Genomic DNA, 23,066 nt, shown 5'->3' on the forward strand with positions numbered 1-23,066 from the left:
CAGAAGTTGCATTGTAAACTCAGTCAAAAAGAGACTCTCAGCAGCTTCTCTGTGACAACCTATAGACTCAACCCCAAAAGATCATCTCACAGGATCCCATGATCCAACTTACACCCTTTTCCATTTTCCCGCCATGGTGTCACCAGGCACTAGTGCAGGGGTGGTCCACACCTCTGCTACTGTGGAACTGCATTCTAGTGTGGGTAGGTGGGAGTGACCACCAAATTTAGTCCCTTGCCTCCCTTCTTTCCAAGTCCACATCCTAAATTGACTGACCTAATGATCCCACTCCTACTAATACCCCAGACTAGATATCTGCATTTCTGTAAAGACAAGTTCCTGGAAACACTATGCCCTTTGTCAAGTGAGCCTTGACAGGTAAAAGTCTCAGTCAGGAATCACGTGACAGACGCTGTCAAACAGCAACTGCTTATATTTGGGTATCTGGGAGAGATACTCTTAATAGACCTAATTTCTGGCTATGCATAGAAGATTCTGGCCTTCCTGAGCCAACAAGAACCTGCCTCTCCATATCTTATTGATCAGTGTGAACCATAGTTGTCACCCGTCACCGTAAGTGCCTGGTTTCCTCCTAAATCCCAAAAGTTTCTTTCTCATTTGTGAAGTGTCAAAGTTCTTGAGTCAAGCCGCAGTTTGTCACCAAGTTATCTCTGTGTTTCTACATTCTCACTGTAGGATAGAAAGGGCACTGAAATGTAAGATGATGGAATGGCGGCCTAAGCACCCAACACGCTGGAATCGACAGTGCACTTCTGTTCTACGGCAAATCCTTCCTAAACTAGAGTTTTACACAGGAAGTTTTGCTTCATTTGAAGACAGTGAGTTGGAAAGGCTTCTACAGTTTTATTGGGTTTGTATATGACTTTAATGTTCAAATGACATTTGGTTAACCTGTTGTTAACTGGCAAATACTAGCACTCTAGACTATCTCTGAAATGCCTATTTTCTTGGTCACCAAAGACAGATGATTTGGAAATCCAAAGAGTGAGAATCTCCTGTTCCACGAGGCTACATATCTCCCAGAACTCTCTGAGACAAAGAAGGAAGCAATCTGTTAGGGGTTGGGTACCTTGGCTGTCAGGGAGGGGTCTGCAGGTACCATTCATTTGGAAATTGGAAGGAGTTGTTAACCTCCTTTGTTTTTAATAGAATTTGGAGTTAGAGATAAGTAAGCTATAGTTAGCTACAAATCAAGGTGTAAAGCTTGGAGCTTCTGTGTAAAAATATCTAATAAAGCATAGTAGACAATTTAGGTTGAGACTGAGCTCTTCGGCCTGGGTTCTACTTAACTTATAGACCAAAAAGTTGTGATGTAATGACCGTTCCATGAGTGGAATTTTCTTAGAACTAACTGCATGTTTTACGACATAAAAATGATGATTTTTAAAAAGAGATGTCCACCCTGCAACTGGGACACTGAGAAATGATCTTGAATAATATATTTGATTTTGTGTCATTGCTTCTGGGCAAGAGGAGCCCAGGAAACTTTGGTGTCTTCTGTGTGCCAATGACTTCCAATTTCATATGTACCAACCTCACCATTCACTGTCATCTGCACACTGACATCTCCCTGGATAGTGAAAAGACATCTCAAGTTCAGCAAGTCCATAAATAAACAAGGCAGACATTTGTTAGTCTTCCTTCCCTTTTCTTACTGTCTAGCACCAGCATCCCTTCAGTCAGCCCAGATGTTCTCTATTAATGATCCACTGGGTTCTTAGACTCTCTCCTCTCCCCTCCAGGAAGCTAGATGTCTCCCAGAAGTCCCTAAGAGAAAGAATGAGATCTGTTAGCAGTTGCGTACCATCCATTCTTGAATAAGAGGAAGTTGTTCTCACCTTTGTCGTTTTTAATAGAATTTGAGATTAGAGAGATAAATAAAATATAGTTAAATATAAGCCAAGGGTTAAAGCTTGAAGTGTCTATGTAAAATACCAGACTAGTAGTTATTGACCTATTGACATAGGTCAAGATCAGGTCAAGATTGAACCCTGCAGCCTGTAGTCAGATCTTATTTTGACCATCTACTGGTTTTAACAGAGGTCAATCACCTAACCCATCTCTGCCTCTCACCCCCATTGGACAACAGGGGTGAAATTAGTTGTTTTGTGGTTGTAGTAAGGATCAAATGAGTTTATACTTAGCATTGCATTCAACTTCTAGTAATTAGTAAACAATTGCTAAACATTGCTTCTGTTCTGGGCCAGGACTTAGGCAGTGAACAGTAAAGATATAGCCAAGTGCACTCACAGATCTGCACACTACAGTGGCAGAGCAGAAACGCCTAACAATGTAATCTTGTTAGCTGAGCTCGGGAAACGACAGCACATGGGAAAAGCAAGTGAGCAGATTTAAGGGTGAGAAAAATCCTCCTGCGGGAAGCCATGGAGGACTGACTGAGGGGTTCATGGCTGTCATCTGTGTCCTATCATGTAACGCTACTCAGACCCACGTTCCTCATTCCTTCACTACTGTCACACAGTAGCAACTCCATAGACATGTGATTGGTGTTAAATAAACCCCTCAGATTTCCACTTAAATCCCACCTGTGTAGGACCCCGACATTTCCTTGTTGGCAGTTTGCTATCTACAGGGTCCAAGTTTGTGTTGTGTCAACTATACACATTCTGGCATCAGAGAGCCCTGGCTGTGCTCCAGCCTGGTCTGTAGAGCAGGGGTGATGACAGAACTTACCTCATACGGTTGTCTGTGACTTATTTAACGCTGTATCTAGAATATCACAGTCACTCAACAAAAGGCGATTACTGTTACAGCTGCCACACCACTAAGGTTTCTGTGATCTTTCTGCATAGGATAATTCTGGACTACTTCTAAGACTGTAACCCACCTTTGTGTTGATCTCACCTTGATCCAGGTCACAGGATTTCCCATCCAGATGCCCTACACAGATGTCCAGGCAGTCATTGATGCTGTGTACCAGACTGGAATTCACTCTTCCGAGTTTCCTCAGACGGAATTTGCTTTAGCTGTATACATTCATCCATACCCAAACAACATCTTATCTGTGTGGGTCTATTTGGCTTCCTTAGCCCGACATCAGTGAAACAGAAGATGGGAAAAGGCAAAGAGTACCATGGCCTTGAGATTTTGCTGCTTATTCTCAAGTTCATCAATGCTGGGCCTAACTTGGATTCCCATACAGAGTTGAGTACTATGGAGACCACATCAGCACCCCTTCCCCAGCCTTGGCTGACCTCCTTACCAACACACCTCTTCTGCTAGACCCTTCAGGTAGTCTGGCTGCTTTATGTACCAAAGTCCACATTAGATCTCATTCTGGAAAAGAAGCAATTCTGGCCTGCCTCATGCTGCTCACATGGTGGAGGTCAGGACACCTCCATCTGAGCCATCTGGAGAGTCTTATTAAAATGAAGACTCCTAGATCCACCCAAGACTTCCTCAATCAGAACTCTGAGAGGAGAGTGGTGTTATTTTCAACAAGCTTCCAAGCAACTGCGATTCCCTGTTGAACAAGAGACCACCCTTTCAGAATGTCATCAGTACTAATGAGACATGGGTACATTCCATTCGATGCTAGCTCTGGTACCAGTTCCAGATGAAAATTTCTCAGAGGGAATCCTGAGGTCATATCCTAGTCTGAAAGCCAACAGGCTCAAGATGGAAGAAAAGCCTGTTTTAGTTTAAGTTTAAAAGCCAGAAAAGAACTTTGTCCCAGCTTAAAGAAATTAAGCAGGAGGAAATCCCCAATCCCTCTTACTCGATTGAGGGAGGGCAGTCTTTTAACTCTGCTCAGACTTCCAGCTGCCTGGGTGAGAACTACCCACATTCAGAGGGGCAGTCTGCTTTACTCAGCTTACCAAGTCAAATATACTCCAAGCCACCACTACCTTCCCATGAATATCCAGGGTATATCCAGGATGTCCGATCACTGGTTACCCTGTAGCCCAGTCATGTAGATTCATAATAACAACCTATGTCAATTTTAACCAGAGTGTATGTACAATTTTAATTTAGATTAACTCCTGGTAAATTATGTATTATAAATATCTGCGGATTTTGATCCCGGTTTCTGAGACTAGCATAGAGACTTCTCCTTAACGTTCTGCACTGCAGTGGCTTGGAAATATGATCTAGGCTCTTCCAGATCTAGTTCATTACAGGTGTGATCTATGTTTTCTCAACCGCTCCGAGTGCCAAGTGTCAAATATTTTAGAGAATGATGACAGGTGTCATGGCAATAAGAGCAGTTAATGGGCCTATCCAAATCTATGTGGGAGATGATGGTGTTGCAGGCAAAGACACCAGTGTGAATGTGCTTGCGGTGATGTAAATAGTGCCCGGGTATAAATTTATACCAAAGAAACATATCAAGAACAAGGCTCGGGGCTTCTGGCTCCTAGTGAGTGTTCCATATCCAAAGGAATTTGATAGAGCCTGAGAAGAGCCCCGGATGTTCCACTGCAGAATGCTCACTAGACTAGGATGCATGGCAAAAACGAGGTACACAGTGTACCTCAGAATAAGCTACCGTTTTACACAAAACAAGGCAAGCGGGCTACCCGTGTGTACTGCTATAAAGATCTGTACACTTCTGGGAAGATACAACAAAATACACGGCAGTAGTGATGCCTCTAAGAAAGGCCACCTCTGGAAGAAGTGGAGAAAGGAATCTGCTCGTTAGTATGCATAGTTTTATATTGGTTGGATGTTTTGCCTTTTGATTGCATTTGTTTAAAAGTGTTTTTTGGGTTTTTTTTTTTTTGACAAAAAGCAATGGCTTTCTTTTTTAAAAAAATTGTTTTTAAATACCTTCTGTGTACTCAGCTTACAAGGTTTTGGTTTTGTGGTATTGTAGCTTGAAGCCAGGGACTCGGGTGAGTTGGGCAAGCATTTTACTGCTGACTCTCTCCCCTAGTTCTCAGCACACAGCGTTTAATAAACACGTGCATCAAGTATAGGGAGATTCATGAACAATCATCTCCCCTGTGCGCTCCGATGTTACTGCCTTGGCTGCCCGACCATGGCATGGCGGCTTCCTACTGCCTGAAGTTCCTAGAGTTGCAAAAGCCTCCCAGAGAAGGCTGGCCCCACCCTCATCTCTTGCAACTAGACTCCAGGTTCCATCCTCTATTGTGCGGGTGCCTTGCCTGGTTCACTTTGAAACCTTTGTTAGTCACTTTTGAAGTTTGGAGTATCTTTACTGAAGGAGAAAATTGTCCTCCATTTTCCTCCCAAATGTGTCTTCTCCTGAGAACCATTTCGTGTTTACTGTCTCCTCTGTCTGGCACACCCATCCACCAGCTAGATGCCCAGTCACTTACTTCCCCTCAGGCCTTTGTATGACTTCCCTATCATAAAACAATGTCCACCTATCTAGCCTTTCACTTCGTTTTCCTCTCAGTTACTTGTTACCACGTGGTATGGATTTATCTTTCTCTTCCCAGTAGAATGTAAACTATGGAAACACATAGTTGAAGTAACTGCTTTCTGCCCAGCTCACTCTAAAGGAATGAAAAAAAAAAAAAAAGTGGGACTGAAATTCCTCTTAGGAATGTAGACTCTAAGACCACCAGAGACATACACAGGCATGAACAAGAATGAATACTGGGATCTTATAATGAGCCATCTAAGTCTAGAATAATACATGATTTCTGAACCAGTATCTCCCGGTAAACGTCTTCAAAGTAGAGACTGTAGGACAACCTGCTTATTACAGCATCGCATAGACGATTACAGTCTGTGACCCACTTTTCTGAAGAAGTTCTTAAGAAAGGCCTGGACTCTTAAATCATTTGGAAGCCAAATTATTACCATAAAGCAGCTTAGTAGTCATGAATTGGAAACTGAGAACGTGGGTACTATTTAAATACCATAAATGACATGGAAATTTTAGCCAGATAACGTCCTTCTCTTCTGCTAATAGACTCTTCCCGAAATGCACCGGGCTAGGCTGGGTTCTGCCAACTTTCTTTTGCATGCTTTTCATTTTCTTCCCATCGGTTCCTGAATTCCTGCTCTCCCCAGGCATTGTAACATTGTGTAACATTGTCACACAGGGGTCTGCAGCAGTCCTTCCGGGATGTATGCAAATACCAGTGCGAATGTTCTAAACAAAACATTCAAAGTAAGGGGTGAGGTCTCATGATTTATGTTTAAATACTGAAAGAAGTCGCTCTATAGTCTCTGGAAAATTGAGGGAACCCATCTACTACTTTTGTGGTGGTCCTCCAGACACTCTCAAATACAGTTGATGAGGTTTCTGTTACTCACATTCCAGCTCCAGCGTCACCCTCAATTGACGCTGGAGTGTTCCCATAGTTTAGGGTTTCTTCATTGACCACCACAGATGGTCAATTACATCCATTATGGATTTGACAAGCCAGGTAGCTAAAGATGTTAATTTCAGTCACAACTCGAGTGAATCGCTGAAGCGAAAGCAACAAGAAGAGCTGAGTTAGAAGAGCTAAGAGTACTGGGTTTAGAGGGGAGACTGGAGCAGAACTTGACCACCATAGGGGCTGGTTAAAGCCCATTTGGAAGGCTTGGGGTTGGGGGGTATCCCGGAGAGCAGCCCCTCGGAAGTGAGAGAGCGGCTCAGATCCGCGCTGCCAAGTTTTAATCGCAGGGCTGAGGCATCGCAGCTTTCTTTGCCCTCACCCGGGAACCATCGAAGATTCTCTGCAGGTGAGCGGCCCTTGGGCATCGACAGACTCCAGAGGCTGCAGACCGAGACTGCCGGGCACCGGGCGGGGGCCGCGGAGACCGACTCGCACCTGGCTCGGCCCGGCCGCCGATTGGACGGTGTGGCGCGACCCTGCTGTATCGCGAGAGCGGATTGGCAGCGCCCGGCGGCCCGTGCCCTGGCGCTGGCTTTGTACGGCGAGCCGTCTGCCGGTCCTTTAACAATGGGCGGCGCGAGCGCCCCGGTGCTGGGCCCTAGCTGAGGCGGGGGCTTTGCGGCCGACGGTCCGCGGCATGAACGCTGCCGGCGTCCCGCGCACGCCGGCCGGGCTGGGGCTGTGAGGGCCGCGGTTCCGGGTAAGAACACGCGTGGGCTGGGCAGGCCTGCGGGAGGGCAGCGAAGCGAGGGGAGGCGAGGCGCGGAGCACGGCCGGCCAGCCGCCTGGCCTTTTGTTCGCCGCGACGGGCGCACCTCCGGGTAATGGAGCGTGCGGGGCTGTCAGTGCGGACCTGGCCTCCGGCTCTGATCACCCTCCATCCCGGCAGCGTCCTGACAGCGTCAGGGTTCCCGCACCTATGTGTGGCCGGCTGAGTTCGAACCCAGGACTCAAAGAGCCGGAGGCCGGCCGTCTCCCCCTGAGCTTTTGGAGCTCGCACTTTTCTGCAGCTCATGCAGCGGCCGATTGCAGACTAAGCCCGCATCTCTGGACTGGGTAGATCGGGCCTTGCTGGCATTGGAAGATGGCTTGGGGTCGGGTCAGGTGAACATGAGCAGCCGCGCGCGCGGGGTGACCTGAGATCACATCCCTGGAGGAGGGGGCGCGGAGGGTCGTGGGGGGACTTGGGAGGAGTTGCTGGCGGTGACCGCGTCTGGGGCGTGTCTTCCAGACTGAAGTTGCAGCGTCTGGCCGGGCGCGCCTCTGGCTTCCATGGAGTTGGAGGGGCAGTGGTGGCGAGGACAGCTGGCTGCGGATATTCACCAGGCACTTCGGTACAAGGTAACCCCTTGGACCCGACCTTCCCATCCCGGCTCTTGTGCTTCCTGGAAAGGCCAGTCAGGTTCTTTACTCTCTTCTTTCCAGGCCTGAGAAGGCGAGTTTGCTTATTTGTTAAAGTTAATTAACTTCTTTCTTCCCTGGGCTGCATCAGAAGAACCCGTAAGTGTGGAGAGGACTGGGGCGTGGTAGTTGGGAGAAGGAAGGTGGATGATGTGCCGATGTTGCCAGGTGGACCATGTGGTGTGTGTGTGTGAATGTGTGTGTGTGTGTGTGTGTGAGAGAGAGAGAGAGAGAGAGAAAGAGAGAGAGAGAGAGAGAGAGAGAGAGAGAGAGAGAGAGAGAGAGAGAATGAATATGAATATGGATATGAATGAATTTGTATATAGAGAGCAGCGCCCTTGCTTCATACTTGCTGTTTTACGTAGTTATTGTAAGCCCCGAACTCAACTCAGTTCTCCAGCCTTTCCCCAAACCTGCTGTGAGACTTCGGACAACTTAATTTTCTGTTTCTCAGTTTCCTCGTCTGTAAAAGGAGAAATAACAAGGACGGAACGTTTTCTTATGGGGTGATTGTGAAATCTGTTAAGTATGTACTGTACAGGAACTTAGAACAGTGTAAGAGCTATGTGCTAACTTACTGTTGCTTGGTCCTTCAGAGTGAGGCTAATCAAAAAGCCTTAAAGTGGAAGGAACTACTCCTTGGTAATGTCAAGTGTAGAAAGTAGACACAATGTATTTAATAAACACTGAAAAAAGAATACACTCTTTCTGGACCAAAGCTTGTGTATTCTTATCTAAGTAATGCTTTCAGGATGAGTGTCCTAAGTTAGCTATATGAGGTAGCCCTGCTTCCCTGACAGCCAGAGGAAAGATCAGAAAGATCAACTTAACTCAGTTTCACCTTAGATGAAAACTGGGAAAGAATCAAAACAGCTGACTCTTTAAGAAGATCATGTAGCTTGAGGTTTAAGGGTTTTAGAATAATAATAGATTTGTATCTGGTGTCTATGACTAAATTAAGCAGATTAGGACATTGAATCTTGGCTTAAGTTGTTAAAATTGTATGATGCTCTCAGCTTGCAATTTCCAAAAGTTCTTTACTAATGCTGACATTCAGTCTCTTACCCTGGGTACTTCCCAGAGCCCTATGAGATAGCTCTACATAAATGTTCCAGCTATGGAAAGGTTCTTTGGAATGTTAGAGGGAAAGGTTATCCCCATTCACTTTGATTTGGGGGAGGTATATTTGGATTTTCTGTCAGTCTTTTTATCTCTCTAGTGTGTAGCAAAACTAGTTACTTGGTATAAATGATACTTTGTGCGGATGTGGATATGACAGTTTAAAGGTTTTTTTTTCATTGAGGATCCCTGGGATTTTTAGTTATAATGTTTTCTATGTAGGTAGTTTTAATCATAAGTAATTGTCTGAAATAGTTTTGCAGGTGATCTTAGAAGTAGAATTTTCTTTTTTAATAAGTTAGGGTTTGTTGCATGCTTGTGTCGTCTCTGAAGGAGCAGGGAATAAGGCAGCCTGTAGTCAGGTGGATGGGGAGGATTACTTCTGAAACCTGTCTCAGGCCACCTGCTGCAAACTACTTGGTGTTGTCTTGATTGATGTTGTCAATCAGAGGATGGTCCTGATTTCAGGCAATAGTAAGATTTTATAAAGGATTTGCATTAATTAGTAGGACTTGAACTTCACAACTGGAGAGATCACTATTTGTAATGATTTGGAGTCAAGGAAGTTAAAGAAACTTTTCTCATTAAAAATGCTGAAGTCAGCCATTAATCAGTGGTTTGGTCATTTGTGCCGTGTGCTTAGTACTTAGTATATGCAAGGTGTTAGAGCAGTATGTGTCACCAGCATGGCCCTTGCCTGTATAGACTCCAACAATCTGTTTTATAAGTTGAAGGCACCCGAATGTAGCGCTTCCCCAGGGCAGTTGCCATTCATCTGCTGTGAAAGATGGTCTAGGTTTAGACCCACCAAAATTTAAAGAAATAGTTGATGTGACCAAAACTGTATTGACTGGGAAGAAGCTAGATATGAACACCAACTGGGCTATTCTTGTAAATACGGTTTCCCACTCAAAAAGACTTACCAACCGTCTGTCCCCTTTAAGTACCTGTCTTCTCTTCTTATCATTCTGCCTCATCTTCTAGTCTTGTAACTCTCTGAAGAGCATTTGAGGAGCTATAAAGACAAATGGAAACATAAGAAAATATCCGCCCAAGGAGTTAGTTGTAGTTATACTTGGTAGTTTCCTACAGGCCTTCATTTCCAAACTGGCTAGGGAGGAGACTTTAGGTGGTACATTTGGCTTTCCTGTGCTCTGGTCCTCCGGATTCCTGATTTGATCCTCTGGAGCTAGGGTGTTCCATTCTAAGGCACTGAGAAGGGCAGCAGAGGAAACTTGTAGCTGGGGAAAGTGCAGCTTCTTTTCTATACCTGCGCAAGGACAACAGGTTCTGACAGTCTTCTGGTAAGCACTTGTACTTTCCCACTGAAAAAGACAAATGAATTGTGTTGATCATGTTATTTTAACTCTTCTGTTGAGGCTGGGGACGTAGCTCAGAAGGTAAAGGTACTTGTGATCCAGGCTTTACCACCGAGTTCACTTCAAGATGGAAGAGAAAACCAACTCTACAAAGCTGACCTCTCATCTCCATGTGTACACCGTGGCATGTGTGCCTACCCACAGATACCATGACTCACACAGTAATAGCAGTGTGTAAGAATAAAATCTCACTGATGGCCCTGGGTTCCAGGCTGTTTTTACTAATGGTAAGATTAACATAGTTAAAAATAAAGCCCACCAATATTTTCCAGGTATGATCCTCAGTTTGTCTTTTAAGATAATATTCAGGCCCTTTTTTCTAGAACTCCCTGTGGCCAAGCTAGGTCTTTGGTGTTCTCAGCAGTGTATTTATTGTATGATCCCTGCATTCTAATTCTTTTGAGACAGTTTCCACTGCTTCCCAGTTCTCAGGCACCTACCCCAGTAATCACTATTCCACTTTGAGCCTCTATGACTTTGAACAAATATTTCATGTAAATGGATCATATTAACATAATAATTGTCCTTTTGTGTGACCCTTGCAGCATATGTCACAGTTTGAAAGCCAAATAGTGTGTGTGACCATATATCTGCTCGGGCACACTTGGGTTGGTAGTTCCACTTGTTGCTCATTGTAGGTAATGGTGTTATAGACACGGGTGTACAGATGCCTACCTATCTATGTTATGGACATGGGTGTACAAATGCCTACCTATCTGTGTTATGCATATGGGTGTACAAATGCCTACCTGTGTTATGGACACAGGTGTGCAAATGACTACCTATCTAATATGTACACGAGTGTATAAATGCCTACCTGTGTTATGGATATGGGTGTACAAATGCCTACCTATCTCTCTACTTTCAAATATTTGTAATAAATGATTAAAAGTGGAAATGTGGAATCATGAGGCAATTTTGGGGGGGGGGGATGACTACTGGATTGTTGTCTCCGGCAGTTACCTCATTTTACTTTACCATTAGTAATGGGCAAGGATTCTAGTTTCTCCATAGCCTTCTCAATGCTTGTTACTTTCCCTTTGTTTAGGGCTTTTTGGGGATAGGGTAGTTTTTGATAATAACACTCTAAATGGGTATGAAGTGGTACCTTGTGGTTTTGGTTTTGCATTTTCTTAATGATTAAAGCTGTTGAAGATCTATTTAAGTGCTTATTGGTTTCTTTGTTTTTTCTCTCTATGTCTCCATGTTACGTTGAATTTATGTGTGTGTGGTATGTGCACATAATTAATACTCTGGGTGTCTTTCTGTATCCATTGCATTGCCTTGGGAAAGGATCTCTCACTGAACTCTTTTTGGCTGGGTTGGCTGACCAGCAAGCCCTGCGAGTCTGCCTGTCTCTGCCTTCCCCTGATGCTGGAGTTAGAGGTGTGGGCAGCTGTACCCAGCTTTTTATTTATATATTCTGGATCTGATTTGGAGCCTCACGCTTTCCTAGAAAGCTCTCTTGTCCTCTCAGCCATCTCCTGAACTAGTCTGTCTGTTTTCCTACTGAAAATCTCTATTTAAGTTGTTTTCCCACTTTAAAATTAGGTTGTTTTATTGCTTTTAAGTTGTAGGAATTCTTTATGTAATTTGGGAAGAACTGGGGGTTTATCTAAGTAACAGGATATCTAGCCTGTGCAAGGCCATAGGTTCAATTCTTCCATTCTAGAACAAGAGAAAGCAAGCTTTAAAAGTAATTTGGCTACTAACGTCTTAATCAGATATATGATTTTAAACGTTTTCTCCCATCCTGTGGGCTACCCTTTTTACTCCAGTGGTTTCCTTCAAGATACATTTTCTTTATGAAGTCTCATTGTTTTATTTCTCTGTGCTTTTGGTGTTCATGGTTCTTCCTTCTGTTGTTATTACCTGTGAGATTTAGTCTTAATGTCACACTGATCTTGCAAAATGAATTTCAAAGCTTTCCATGTTGATACACATTTGTATAACCTCCTCTACACCTGTGTGTGTGTGTGTGTGTGTGTGTGTGTGTGAGAGAGAGAGAGAGAGAGAGAGAGAGAGAGAGAGAGAGAGAGAGAGAGAGAGGGAGGGAGGGAAAGGGAAATATGTTTCATGTTGTGAGAACTGAACCCGGGCTTAGTACATGATAGGAATGTGCTCTACCACTAGGTTGTATTCCCAGCCACAGAATCTCCCCAATAATACAAAATTTTAAAACAAATTGTTTAATATTGTCTTGATTTTTAAAAATCAGGTATATAAAGGATGGCGGCAAAATAAAGATTATAAGGGATGGGAGGGAAGTAAGACTAAAAGATGCTGACAGGTTCGTCCTGGTCTCTACAGCCCTGCAGGTGTACTGTCTGCATAGTTCCAGGAGCCTACTCACCAGTCCGATCCCTTTCAACCAAAGCTTTGACCTCCGTGGAGGAAGAGTGTTTGCAGTGGTGTTGGCTATGTGTTTTTCTTAAAGCCATACACCCTCCACTCAACTTTATTTCTGCATTCCTTTCAAGCAAAGTGTGTCGTTAAGTCTTGATATTATGAGGCTATGTCTATAGATTAAATCTTCTTCTTCTTGATCTAGGAGCTGAAGCTGCCTTCCTACAAGGGCCAGTCTCCTCAGCTGAATCTCAGGCGGTATTTTGCTGATTTGATTGCCATTGTGAGCAATCGCTTCACGCTCTGCCCTTCTGCCCGACATCTCGCTGTCTACCTGCTGGACCTGTTCATGGACCGCTATGACATCTCCATTCAGCAGCTGCATTTAGTTGCTCTTTCCTGTCTGCTTCTAGCAAGTGAGTCTGGATCTGATTTACATGACTCAAGATCTGCATTGCTTATATGATTAAACTGTGGAGAACTCACTGAATTATTATCAAATACCAGTCATTTCCATTTATTGTTTTTAGGAAGTATATATTATGGTTGTTAGCTAGATATTAAAAAATAGTTCAGGCATGTTTTTAAAACCACAAATGCCCAACCCTACCTCATCAAGATTGATACAAATTCTAGGCACCACATACAATATAGGTAATTGTCAACTTAACATGATTTGGAATCTCTACACATGGGAGTTTCCAGAGAGGTTTAACTAAGGAAAAACCTACTTTGAATGCAAGTGACACTACCTTGTAGGCTGGGGCTAGGACTACTACTGGAAGATCCAGGTCCCTCCTCCCTTTGTTCTGCTGTCACCTTTTACCCACTTTCCTGAGAGAATTGCTTTTACATTCCACTCTTCCTAGAGTCAGGCAGGCGGGTCCAGAGTACCCATCAGCCCTACAGAGTAAGTGTAGATGAGCGTTGGAGCAATTGTCTCCACTAGGTCAGGAATTGAGGAGATTGGAATTTAGCTAGCAACAATATAGCCTCCCCTCAGTCTCTAATACTGAGTCAAAAAAGCTTATAAACCAATAGTCTGTTTTTAGTGTCAGATACTTATAAATTCGTGGGATTATTTTAGTATTTCTTATATATTTTTTTTCTTTCTTTCTCAATCCTTATTCCCCATGGGGTTTCTCTTTATAGTCCTAGCTGTCCTGGAACTTGCTCTGCAGACCAGGATGATCTCAACCTTAGAGATCCACCTGCCTCTGCCTCCCACTTATTGGTATTAAAGGCGTGCACCACCACACCTAGCATTTCTTAGGTTCTAGCACCTGTCTTCTTCCATTTGGATATCAGTGGCAGCTCTCCATTAGAAGGATTGACTACCTATTCTGACTGCCCACTGTCTGCTCCCTGCATATTAGGCTGTATTATGAAATAAAGAATAGTGCATGACTATTAGATCAAGAGGCAGTTATATAATAGACTGGATGCTGTGTGTAATGTGTCCAAAAACAGACGACAGTTTGGATGTTCTTGCCACTACTGCTTCCTGCCCAGGAAGCTGTACTGCTGGAAGTAGGAAGAAAGGGCCTGTACGTTATCTGATTTGAAAGCAGTTTGTAGTATTTAGGAGTCAGATTGTAATGACAGGTTTTGTAGGTTAGTATCACCAATACAATAACAAATTTCAATAACTCTGGATCTCGGGTTAATTCTCTATAAAATGGAAATAAAGACACTTGGCTTATAAAGTTGTTCTTAGGAGTAAGTAGAGCCGCCTTGGAAACCTGCAGTGTAAGAAGTGTAGCATCGCACTGACCAGCTCTCTGTTCCACTCCTAAAGAGTCTGCCTTTTTCTAAAGTAGACCTGTGTTTTTTCAGGAAAATAACTTCTTACATTTCAGCCATTTTCTGTGGCTCGCTTTGGCTTCTTTGAGCAGCACTGAGCTTACGGGCAGTTTGGAGGCAACCTTGAAATGAGGCTTTGGATAGATGGTCATGGACCCCGGTGAAGACGTTTAGCCATAGGCTGTTAGTGCTAATAATTTGTGTTTGTTTCTCTTGGTCACCAATACTGCCTTAAGTTTTTCACTTTATTTTTTATTAGGTGAAAAATTAAAGCTTACAGTTGGTTTGATTTACATCTTAATTTTTAATGAATTTCGCTTCCTCGTCCCCCATGGGTTGCTTTTTCCTGTTCTTTCTCCGTTCCTCTGTTAAGCTGATGGCCTTAGTGATTTGTGAGGATTCTTTGTGTGGAGTGTAGATGACTTTCTGATTGGGTAATGAAGGGATAGAGTCCTGGCTGGGCTCCAGAGAGCATCACCTGCCCAGCCCCTGTGCCAGTCGTCGTCTCTGCCGCGAAGCGATCGTTTGCTGCTGTGTTTGAAAACATGTTGTTCCCATGGCTGATCTGTACATTTCCTGCAAAGGAAAGACAATGTGGTATTTGGTTTCTGCACTCTAATTCTTTATTTTCTTGGAAGCAGATATGAATTTCCTGTATCCTCATTTCCTGTTTGGGTCCTTTATCAATATAGTCATATGGCTTCTGGTATTTCCTTTCAAGTGAGAAGACCCCTGATCTTTGTGATCTGTGTATGAACAAGCAGATTTAAATGACATGGAGCAGCTAACACAGTGATAGGTGCAAATGCAGCTCATTTATGTTTTCACACTTCGTGAAATTCTTGTTCATATAGTTGAGTGTGTACCACTGTCCATAATGAAAAGATTTCCAAAAACTTAAGACTAAATTAGAATTCCAAGTGTGGTTGTTATGCAGCACGTCATTTATTTTACACAGGATCTTACTATATAGCTGGCTGACATGAAACCTCCTAAGTAGACCAAACAGGCTTTAAACTCACAGAGATCCACCTGCTTCTGCCTCCCAAGTACTAGGATTAAAGGCCTATACACTGTGTCTGGCATAGAATTTATTTTATTTTTAAAAGATTTATTTTTATTTTATGTGCATTAGTGTTTTGCCTTTATGTATGTCTGTATGAGGGTGTCGAATTCCCTAAAACTGGAGTTTTGAGCTGCCATTTGGGTCCATCTCTCCAGCCCGTGCCATTCTTTTTTTTTTAAGTTTGAAAATCAGCATATAGACTCCTTGACATTTACAGCTAAATATTTATAAACATAGATAAAGTCTGTCATCCTGATAGCTGTCCCATATAGTCTGGCATCACATTTTAGTTTATAAATGCAGGTTTGGGAATATAAAAGTCATCCTTCTGGCCTTCAGTTTTAGTTTCATTCAACTTATTACTTGTCCCTGAGTGAACTGGCTGACCTTATGTAATGTCTTGGATTCTTGAGCTTGAAATTGACCATAAATAGTTTTTGTTTTTTGATGATGAAAGTTTCAAAGGGAGAATTTGAAACCCCCTTGATCCTTGAATTATGGTCAATTATGGTATATTAATTTTTTCAAAGCAACTTAAAGTCAGGCATAAATAAACTCATTAATTTTTATAACATTCCTTTGAAGTGTGCAGCCAGTACTGCTGCTGCACAAGTGGCCAAGGGCTTGAAAGCCCTAATGACTCATCTGTGACAGAACGAACACCTGCACCATTCTCCTTCTGCAGAGCTTTGTGTGATTGCTCTGGGCTCAGTGACTTCCGTTCCTGCTCAGCGGGAGTGCTGAGGCCCACTGTATGTGAAGACCACTGCTGTGGGGTTGTAAAATGCCATTCTGACATGACTTGAACTGGGAAAGGCTGTCTAGATTCTTAAAGTCTGAATTATGTAAGTTTTGCCCCTCAGCAGTAATATTTAGAATGATTTTGAGCTGGAGATGGCAGCGGGATGGGGTGTATCTGGGATTTTAGATACTCAGGAGACCAGCTTGGGCAATGTGAGCAGTGTTTGAAATTAAAATCGAAAGTGGTCAGCAGTGTAATTCAGTTGTACAACAGTTGCTTAACATGTATGTGTAAACCTTGTTCAAGACCCAGTTGCGGTTTAGATTTAAAGAAGTTGACAGTCTCTCTAGAGCAAGAGTAGCTGTCTCCTGCTTCTTTGGGTTTAAGATTTTCTCAAAATACCTTAGAGCCTCCTGGCGTCAGGGACAAATCTTTCTAGCCCTGTTCTGTTCCCTAAGCAAGCTCCTAGGTAAGCGGCAGCACTTTCTCCTTCTCCAAGTTGAGCCAGTGTGAGCAAAGCCCCTCTGGCTACCCACTGCCAACACACTGGCCAGCTCAGTGGCCCTGGCCTCTGCCATCTCTGGTAGCAGCTTTCACCAGTGTTACAAATCCACCCCTTCAAGAAGAGACGCTTCACCAGGAAATGTTAGTTTTCTTGCTTTGGCAGACTTTCTTACTTTTCCATATAAAATGCTGATAAATGGGTAGATTAAAATTGCCAAGGAAAGCACATGATATTGAAATCATTATCAAGATATTAAAACAGTTTTTATATATAATAATGTGTGCCTCTGAAAAATAACTTTCTAACAGTAGTTTTGAACAAGGATATCCTTTGAGGGAAATCCATAATTATAACTTTTAAACTTCAGTGTAAAATAGAACACAGTACTGAGAATGTGCTTTAATCCCAGTCTCTGTTCTTCTGAGAACCACCATGTCCCAGAAACACTCATAGCTTATAGACGTGTCCAAGTGCACGCTTTATGTGTAGGAATGCTTGTTTGGAAATGGAAATGTAAGTTTGTTCATAATCCGTAGAAACATTTTTCTTGGGTGGAAAGGAAATCTTACTCTTGAGCTGCGAATAGTTGGAACATCAGATGAGTATTTCCTAAGAAGTTAATGCTTCAGACAATGAACTCCTACAGTGTGGCCTTCACTACTCTTCTGCTTTTCGTGAGGGATTTAAAAGAGGATTAGAATCTTCCCCTCCCCCACCTCTTGACTTTAAAACATGATTAGAGGGAAGGGAAAGGAAGCATGCACTTGGGTATATGTGCTGTGTGGAGATCGGAGGACAACCTTGAGAACTTTGATCTCTGCTTTTACCCTTGGGGGTTCTGGGGATGCACTCAGGCTCCAGGCTTGCACAGAGCCACCTCAGTGGCCCAGCTTTTGAGCTTTTGGGAATAGGTTTTTACTATCCCATATGCAGCAGCTTTTGAGCTTTGGGAGATAGGTTTTCACTGTATATCCCATATGCAGCCTCATACTTCCTGTTCTGTGTCGGCTTCCCAGATGACACAGGCACATGTGTTGTGTGCATGCACCACCATACCCAGCCCCTCTCCTTTGCTGAAAAGGAAACTTACAGAAAGGAGGCATAGAGGTAGGTTTATTCTTTGTGCTTTTATTTGTGAAATAGCATTGCCTATATTAGAGGCATCTGCTCAGTTTTTCTTCCATAGTTTCTTTTTCTCTGCTCTTGAGATTATGCTAAAAACTTGCCAAGATTAAATATACTAGGGCCTGACTGGTTTTCAGAAGAAGTTAAGAACTACTGCTAGTTTAGTGGCCAAGCATTCTGCCTCATAAAGTTCTGATGTTAAATTCTTGACACTCTAAAATAATGTTCTCCAACTACCCCCTGCCCACAAAAACAATACTTTTCTGGAAAAAAAAGAAAGAAAGAAAGAAAGAAAAATCAACTGGCCTTGTTAGCTTATATGACTATATCCTTTATGCCACAGGACACCATTCAAGTGTATGCACATTTTTTTCAGAGAATGGTTAAAGGTAGGAAACACGAGGAGGAGGAGGAGGATGACATGAACAGAAGAGTGCTCTGGTGCAAGTACCTCTGTGTGAGACAGGGGACGGCTCTTACATCTGTACCCTGCTAGCACATCCTGTTGAGCCGGCAGGACCTCCAAGTACCACTTGGCTAACATTTTTCCCACTCCTCTTCACAAGGTAAATTTGAAGAAAAAGAAGACAGTGTGCCTAAGCTGGAGCAGCTCAACAGCCTGGGCTGTATGACTAACATGAATCTCGTGCTCACAAAGCAGAACCTGCTGCACATGGAACTGTTACTGTTAGAGACCTTTCAGTGGAACCTCTGCCTTCCCACGGCCGCCCACTTCATTGAATATTACCTCTCTGAAGCAGTCCATGAGACAGACCTTCATGACGGCTGGCCAATGGTTTGCTTGGAAAAGACTAAACTCTACATGGCCAAATATGCAGATTACTTCCTGGAAGTGTCTCTGCAAGGTGAGTTGCCGAGCACGCCCTCATGTGACTGTGCACAGTGACTCATGTATTCTGTTGCTCAAGTTTATTTTTGATGTCTCCACAGATTATGCCTTTCTAAATTATGCACCTTCTTTAGTAGCTGCTGCATGTGTGGCTTCCTCGAGGATTATCCTTCGTCTGTCCCCAACATGGCCCACGAGACTACACCGTCTCACTGCTTACTCCTGGGACTTCTTAGTGCAGTGTATTGAACGGCTGCTGCTGTAAGCCTTTTTGCTCTTGCATTTATAACTTCTAGTTAGCATTTTCCTTTGTGTATAGTGTATCCTAAAAATTACTTCTCAAAGGCTCGAGGTTCTTGGGATACTTCTGTCAGTTGCTCACTGCTGGGAACAAACGTGCTCCACGCACAGTAAAGGAGTGTTTTTTGCCTGTGACCCTGTTACTGGTATGCCCCTCAGTACTTGGCAGGACGAGGAGCTGTCCAGGCCGGTCTCACCCCATTCCCGTCTCCATACCACTCAGTTTAAGGGTTGCCAGGGTGTGACCTCAGATTCCTAGTTGTAAAGAGTCCTCAAAGCCACGAGCACTGTTCATACCAAGATGAATCCTTGAGAAGGATACAGGGAAGGTGTGACTTGTTGACGTGACGGTGGCCTTGGCAGCGCAGTGGTGGTTCATGGAGAGCACAGTGGCAGAGGTGGGAAGCGGGCAGCGCTGGGTTCTTGCCAGGTGGTAACTGATCCCTTTCTTTTGTCTCAGTGCTCATGACAATGACGTGAAAGAAGCAAACAAGCAGAGGGGACAGTCGGCTCCTCAGTCAGCACAACTGACTGTGTTCCAGACAGCGCAGCCCTCGAGGCCGGCTCACTTCCAGCAGCCTCAGTATCTTCATCCAACCTCCGTGCAGTATCGACACCCTGTGTCGGAACAGCCGAGCCGTCAGCAGATTGTGTCTACCACACACACCTCGTCCTACACGCTACAGACTTGTCCTGCGGGCTTCCAAACTAGTGTCCAGGGCCTTGGCCACGTGCAGACTGGTGTTGGGATGTCCCTGGCAATACCAGTAGAAGTTAAACCCTGCCTCAGTGTTTCTTATAACCGGAGTTACCAGATCAACGAACACTTCCCGTGTATCACCCCATGCTTTGAGAGGTGATGACGTATGTAAGCGGGTCATAGATGATCCAGACTGTTCTGAGCCCGATAGCTCTGGAGCAAGCTTTTTGTACTCCTCTTCAGAAGGAAAGGATACAAATAGCACCACAAAGCCACAGGCACCAGCACCAGAAGACTGAGTAACCCTTTCAGTACCATGAGTACCTAGGAGGACTCAGCAGGTACTGACCTGTGTCAAATCCTATGTGACAGAAATGTCCCAGTTCTTGGCTGATGGTCCAAATATTTCAAAATGCTCAATACAGCAGAAAATTGGCCATTCTAATATTTGACCTCTGGTGGGCTTTAGCCTTATGCTGGCATATATGTCAAAGACTTAATGTTTATCTGTGGACTTGCCAAAAAAACCATCTTTTATGAAGGAAGTTACAGTATTAATTTTTGAAGAATTGTTTTAATCTTGCAGCTCAGAGGTTTTTTTTTGTTTTGTTTTGTTTTGTTTTTGTTTTTTTTTTTTTGACCTACTGGTAGGTTTCTAAATTCAAACTCACCAATTGCTAAGTATACTAATCTGTGCAGTTAAACAAAATTCAGATGATTTTATATAACTTCATATCATAAATATAGGTGCTGGATTTATATACTACAATTAGGGGTGAAGCAGATACATACCTTGAAATCATGGTCATAATTTTTGTTTTGCTCTGCTACCTTTTCCCCGTAAGTGCTCAGCCCCGATTCTTCAGGGTTAAGCATATTTAACTCAGGGAACCTGTAGTACTTGGAAACACTTAGCTGTAACCAGCATGCCTTGGGAGTGTGAGGACATGAATTACCTGTGTAGCATAGGCTGCGGTGCTCCTGCTGGGATGAGAATAGATCAGCACAGGACAAATGAAGTGGGTCCTCAGTTCATGCATGGAGAGGCTGGTCATCACCCATGCAGTCAGTGGCCCACACTCAGATTGGCTCTTTAAGACAGTTTTCAGGGGAAGGCATACTATAAAGTGTCAGTGCTAGAGTAGAGTCAGATAGGACTGTTCTGGAGTTGAGGGTGGCTGTGGTAGTGCTCAGGTTGGGCTAACGCAGCACTTTGTTGAGGGAGGGTGGTTCAGTGAACGCCCTTGGAATCCAGCAAGTCAAGCAAGCAGGGCTACTGACTTCGGTAGCCACTTTCTGCGGTTGGCTGTGTAACTGCCGGGGGACAAGTCGTTGTATTGGTAGTAAGTGAAAACAGCAATAATAGTCATAACAAGGGCAACCTAGCCCTAAGATACTGTCGGAGGTGCAGAGGACAAACTTCAAAAGTAAAAAAGTAACTGATAAACTGTAAGCATAGTTCTCTTGGAGGGAAGCTTTCTGGCTTAAAATGAGTAAGATGTATTTGTTTTTATAAGATAGCACTTGAACAGAAGGGAAACTGGTAGCTATGAGACACAGTGTCTGTTGGCGTGAGCTCACTGTAAAGAGGTGGGTATGCAGCAGGAGTCAGTGGCCTTTGCTGGAAAGGGAAGGGCTCCACACGGGATGGACTGACAGGGGCAGCTCCCTCCAGTGGAGAAGCTGGTGGGCAGCTTCTGCCAGCAGGAATTCTTAGAGGAATGTTCTTTCCTTAAGAGGAAGCTAACTTTTATCTGTAGCATACAGAAGGCATGGTGTGGACTTACTGGTCTGGTGATGAAAATCACTCAGGTAAGAACACTCATGACAGTTTTCAAGCTTGGAAACTGTTATAGGAACATAACGCTTTTGCTTTTCCTCTTTCAAAAGGCTGCTAATTGGTTTTATAATTCTTAAGAAAACTTGAATTATTAGGAGGAAGTAGGTTCAAAAGATAATGTATCTTTCACGTTCACAGATAGAGCCCAGCAACATGGAGTCAGTGTTCAGTATTGTAACTACCTCAGTAATGCTATGAATGTAAGAGATTGGGATAGAATCCTAACTTGAAACAACAACCAGTGCCTGTGGTAACTTAATGTCTTGTCAGTGCTTTTATTGATTGGTTATGTGTCATTCTTGTTGTCAAAGAATATTTGCCTTTTAAAAAAAGCTTAACACTTTCCAGTTTATATTTAAAAAGCTAAAGAACACTGGATTAATTCTTTTTGGGGAGTAGAGTCAAATAATTGATGACTATTGCTGCATACCCGGATGATGGGGAGGCTGGAGAATCATGACTATTTTAAAAAACAGCAGGATTCAAGATAAATTCAACTCAGCAACAGTTAGCTGTGGGTGGGGGTGGGGGGAGGGTGCTGTGTGGGTTTCATTTTGTTTAATTTATTAATTAGTCTTAAAAGGTTTTTTTTTTTTTTTCTGTTTTGTTTTGAGATTACTGGACCATCATTAAATGTGTACTGTGAAAAGATTAATGATGTGTGTAAAGGACTTAACCCAAGTCCATTAAATAAACACTACTCAAGTACAAAATGCAAACCAAAATATCTGTGCTCTGACTAACTACAAACGTTGGCTCTGGTGCTAAGTCCACAGCGGGGCCAGGTGAGTGCTGTGCACTTGATTTTAAAATAAAAGTCGTTTTCACTAAAAGGGTCATGCTGCTTTTGTTTTAAATTTGGGGTCGTTGGTCGTGACCTCATAAAGCCATGTTGGCATGTGTGTCAAACTTACAGTCACAAGTGTATTTAATGAGAGACGTCCGGATATAGAACATTGTTCAGGGTCAGGAAACATTTGTCCGTTTGTGTATTACGTCCTGAGCACTGGAGCCCATTAGAATTTAGCAGACAACTCTGTTGCCTTAAAATGAGTCGTGTGTTAGGAACTGTAAATTCTTTTCTTTTCTTTTTTTAATTGAACATAGTTTTTTTTTTTTTTTTTTTTTCATATAACATATTCTGGTAAGTTTTCCCTTGTTTCCCAGATCTTTCCCATCCCTCTAACTCTGAGCCTATTTTATCTCAGTCTTTAGAACACAAACAGGAAAAATAAAACAAACAAAAGTAAAAAACCAGGATAGAACAAAACAGAAAAAAAAAAAAAAAAAAAAAAAAAAAAAAAAAAGCACACACACATATGCACACCAGGCACACAGAAAACCCAGTAAAGCACAAAGTCAGAAAACAAAATATGTAAATAAAAGGCCAGTAAGAGGGGAGATGGCCAAAGCACAGGAGACAGACAAAACAAAAACCCAAAAAGCAAAACCTCCCAAGTGCCGTTTTGAGTTGATCATCTACTGCCGAGCATGGAGCCTGCCCATGAGTGTGGTCTGTATACTCAGTGATGCTCCACTGCAGAAAATA

General features: G+C 43.3%; 2 protein-coding genes across 4 annotated transcripts in view; both read left to right on the plus strand.

The window, feature by feature from the left end:
- Window positions 1-4,962, plus strand: part of Cc2d2b (coiled-coil and C2 domain containing 2B) — an 80,845-nt gene extending 75,883 nt beyond the window's left edge. Inside the window, exons 34-35 of the mRNA XM_034521319.2 lie at window positions 697-871; window positions 2,897-4,962. Coding sequence (XP_034377210.2) covers window positions 697-871; window positions 2,897-3,085 — 364 coding nt within the window. The 3' untranslated portion in view covers window positions 3,086-4,962. The remainder of the gene's footprint in view (window positions 1-696; window positions 872-2,896) is intronic.
- A 1,915-nt stretch (window positions 4,963-6,877) lies between these two features.
- On the plus strand, window positions 6,878-22,354 carry Ccnj (cyclin J). 3 transcript variants are annotated; one of them, XM_034498348.2, is made up of 6 exons: window positions 6,878-7,041; window positions 7,573-7,682; window positions 12,792-13,002; window positions 18,394-18,693; window positions 18,779-18,938; window positions 19,438-22,354. In XM_034498348.2, the coding sequence occupies exons 2-6, from the start codon at window positions 7,614-7,616 to the stop codon at window positions 19,835-19,837; spliced, it is 1,140 nt and encodes a 379-aa protein (XP_034354239.1). In that variant the 5' UTR covers window positions 6,878-7,041; window positions 7,573-7,613; the 3' UTR covers window positions 19,838-22,354. The 3 variants fall into 3 exon arrangements, with proteins under 3 accessions (XP_034354239.1, XP_076777033.1, XP_034354258.1); XM_076920918.1 differs by having other exon boundaries at window positions 6,903-7,041; window positions 18,812-18,938; window positions 19,438-19,986; XM_034498367.2 differs by having other exon boundaries at window positions 6,903-7,041; window positions 18,815-18,938; window positions 19,438-19,986.
- Window positions 22,355-23,066: the final 712 nt, after the last annotated feature.

The sequence above is a fragment of the Arvicanthis niloticus genome, chromosome 1, assembly GCF_011762505.2.
Source record: "Arvicanthis niloticus isolate mArvNil1 chromosome 1, mArvNil1.pat.X, whole genome shotgun sequence".
NCBI classification, from domain to species: Eukaryota; Metazoa; Chordata; class Mammalia; order Rodentia; family Muridae; genus Arvicanthis; species Arvicanthis niloticus.

What these genes read in the sequence shown, in the direction of transcription:
- Ccnj (XM_034498348.2), top strand. Translation starts at nt 7,614, where the DNA reads ATGGAGTTGGAGGGGCAGTGGTGGCGAGGACAGCTGGCTGCGGATATT. An exon ending in CCTGGAAGTGTCTCTGCAAG is followed by an intron (nt 18,694 to 18,778) that starts GTGAGTTGCCGA and finishes ATGTCTCCACAG; the next exon opens with ATTATGCCTTTCTAAATTAT. An exon ending in TGTATTGAACGGCTGCTGCT is followed by an intron (nt 18,939 to 19,437) that starts GTAAGCCTTTTT and finishes CTTTTGTCTCAG; the next exon opens with TGCTCATGACAATGACGTGA.